The 2,873-nt window shown below is 32.1% G+C and overlaps 1 protein-coding gene across 1 annotated transcript in view; it reads left to right on the top strand.

Moving 5' to 3' along the window:
• Positions 1-2,438: 2,438 nt before the first annotated feature.
• The window catches only part of HELRODRAFT_81686 (hypothetical protein), a gene marked incomplete at both ends in the record, with an annotated part of 1,941 nt that continues 1,506 nt past the window's right edge, over positions 2,439-2,873 (top strand). The window contains 2 exons of the mRNA XM_009022143.1: positions 2,439-2,519; positions 2,586-2,726. Coding sequence (XP_009020391.1) covers positions 2,439-2,519; positions 2,586-2,726 — 222 coding nt within the window. The remainder of the gene's footprint in view (positions 2,520-2,585; positions 2,727-2,873) is intronic.

The following is a 2,873-nucleotide window of genomic DNA, read 5'->3' as shown; positions in this document are numbered from 1 at the left end:
AAAGTGAACACTTTTTACAAAGTTTAAACATAATAAAATAAATAATAGATGATAGTATGCGTTCGGTAGGAATAAGATTTCTCAGTTTACAATCAATCATGAAGTATCCATAGATACAAAATGGGTAATCTTCAATTTGTAACTTCCAAAAATAGTAAATTATGTTAATTACTAATCGAAATACTTTATCCTGTAACTAAAACTACTAATTTTAAACAGCAATCTGAGTAGATTTTGGTAACAATTTACATTTCTAAGCAATCAGATTACAATAACTACTAACGAAGCAATTTTATGCAAGTAAAAAGTTTATACTAACTAATTACCCAGATTTGAAGGTAGTCAAATTAGTATTTCTAATAACTTGTTCAAATTTTAAAACTACCAATTACTTAGTTTTTTTCCAGAAGTAGTCAGATTGCAAAACAGATTAGCATATCTCGTTACTTTATCACGTTATTGTCGCATCAACCACTCATCGCCGTGCATTTGCTGAGTGCCACATGCGAACGAGTTTCTAACAAACATACAAATAAAAACAAACAACATACCTAGATACAAAACAAAGAAAAATAAAACATACACGAGGTGAAAAAAACTTTAATGACGTGTGCATCCACTATTTAAGATTAAGTATTTTCTATTTCAAATAATTTCACGTGTAACTTTCAATTTTGGTTGGAATTTTGATTTTGAAAAAAATCATTTTAAGTGGCGTGATTTTCAATTGAAAGAAAAAAGATTTACCCCATCGTAAAAATAGCAACTCGTTCGTAATTGGTTAGAGGAGCAACTGAAGAACCAATGAGCGGCGTTGGTATGGCGACCCTCTGTTTACTGAAATTTTAGATAAATTGAGAAGTAGATGGGTTAGTTTCATCTGCTGGAAACGATTTTAGGATTGGCGCAAGAAATCTTTTTTATAACTTTGAAAAAACTAATTTAAATTTAAGCTTGTTAGTAATTAAGTTGATTTAAAAATGAGGTTGATAGCATATGTGAGTGCTATCATTATGATATCATTAATTGTCAACATGTTAGCTTCAGCAGTTGACAAGAAGTTCAGAATGATTGGAGAGCCAGACAACCTCATGTGTTTTGTTTCCGAACCTACCACAGAACTAACCAACACAGGATCAGTGCTGGAGTGTTCCATTGAATGTGTTATCAACATCACTTGCAACGCATTCAACTACTGGTCCAACGACGCTAGCGATTCAGCAAAACATTGCCAACTGTTTCATTTCACATCCGAGGATCAGTTCAAGATTGTTCTGAATAGAACTCATTGCAAAGCATATCGGGTTAGTTGAATGAGTTTTTATTAAATATTTTTACAGTTGCACTTTCAAAGTTTATCACATATCAACCAATTGAATCCATTTTACAACAGGATGATTCGACCGTGCCAATACCAAGTTAGTTCATTATTTCCAAGTTTATAAGTTCGTCCTTCAGCCTTTTTATTAATGTATCAAACTTGCTAAGAATAGTTGTCTTTAATCACTTGATATTATGTGGCGTAATTGGAATTTTTTCAGAGTTTTAAAAATATTTGTTTGTTTATTGAATTTTATAAAAAATGTTTTTAAAAAAAAACTTACCAAATCTTGTTGTTATGGTTACGGAGGCCAACACAATTAACTTCAGCACCATTTCAAATCCTTCATCTCATTTTTTAAATTTTGAGGTTGCGCAAATACAGCCTTGCAACTTCTGGTTTTGATGGCCTTTTGTCTAATGATACTTTAATAATTCTAACTGTTGTATTTAATTAATTGTTGTTTTACAAAACTCAAAATGTAGTTATAATTATTGAGATTAATATTGTCTCATTAAACAATTTTTCACTTCATAAATTTTTAAGATAATGGGTTCTATAGTAAGTAATGAGATTGTCATTACCTCTATTTCATTATTTTATTCTCTATGCTTGTTCGTACCTTCGTACACCGTTACTCATTCTCCTCATTCTTTAATATTGTCTTGCGTGTTGTAACTGATTCCGCGTCTGCCAGATTCTCATTTTTTATTTGAATAAATGAAATTTTGAAAGCCCTCAATTACCCGCTGACCCTGAGCAAATCCTGCAACTTCCCATTCACTTTCAACGGTGGATTGTTCTACTCTTGTTCCAACTCACTGCCTGGCATCAACAATACATGTGGTTTGTACATGTGTCTCACTGCTAACAGGACATCGTCCATCTGTCTCGATCCTCAAGGTTATTGTTACAATACTTTTATTACAAAATAAGGAATTAAATCATGGTGAATATATTCAGTAAAAAGATGAACTAAGTATATCAAAAATTTATTCTCATACGAATAATTATCTCTAATGCGCAATGATTGTAGTTCTATCATACACCAGCCTACAGCGCTGCCAATGAAACAATCCTGTTGGACATTCCAACGTTTGCCAACTCAACTCCTGTCACGTCTGTCAATGGATGGATTGTCATTCAGCAGAGGATTGATGGCTCGCAGAGTTTCAACCTAAGTTGGAATGAGTACAAGGTATTTGGTATACTAAATTTTTTCCCTAAATATTTGTTAAATTTAATTGTTTTAATAATTAAAAAGTCAGGATTTGGAACTTACTACAAAAACTTCTGGTTGGGCTTGGAGAAGATGCACCAATTAACGACCTCGGCTGATTACAGGTTAAGATTTGAAGTTCTCATCAGTGGTTCTTGGTACTCCGATGAATATGACCATTTCAGGGTTTGTTTTTTCGCAGGCCTATAAATTACAAATAACAATTTGAAAGTAACATTGAACTTTACCTCCAACTTCCACAGTTTTTGCTTATTTTAAAAATTTTTATAACTTGTAACCATTGTCAAATACTTTTTTAAAAAATATCATCAT

The sequence above is a fragment of the Helobdella robusta genome (genome assembly GCF_000326865.2).
Source record: "Helobdella robusta unplaced genomic scaffold HELROscaffold_30, whole genome shotgun sequence".
Lineage (NCBI taxonomy): Eukaryota > Metazoa > Annelida > Clitellata > Rhynchobdellida > Glossiphoniidae > Helobdella > Helobdella robusta.
This window is presented reverse-complemented; position numbering and strand designations above follow the sequence as displayed.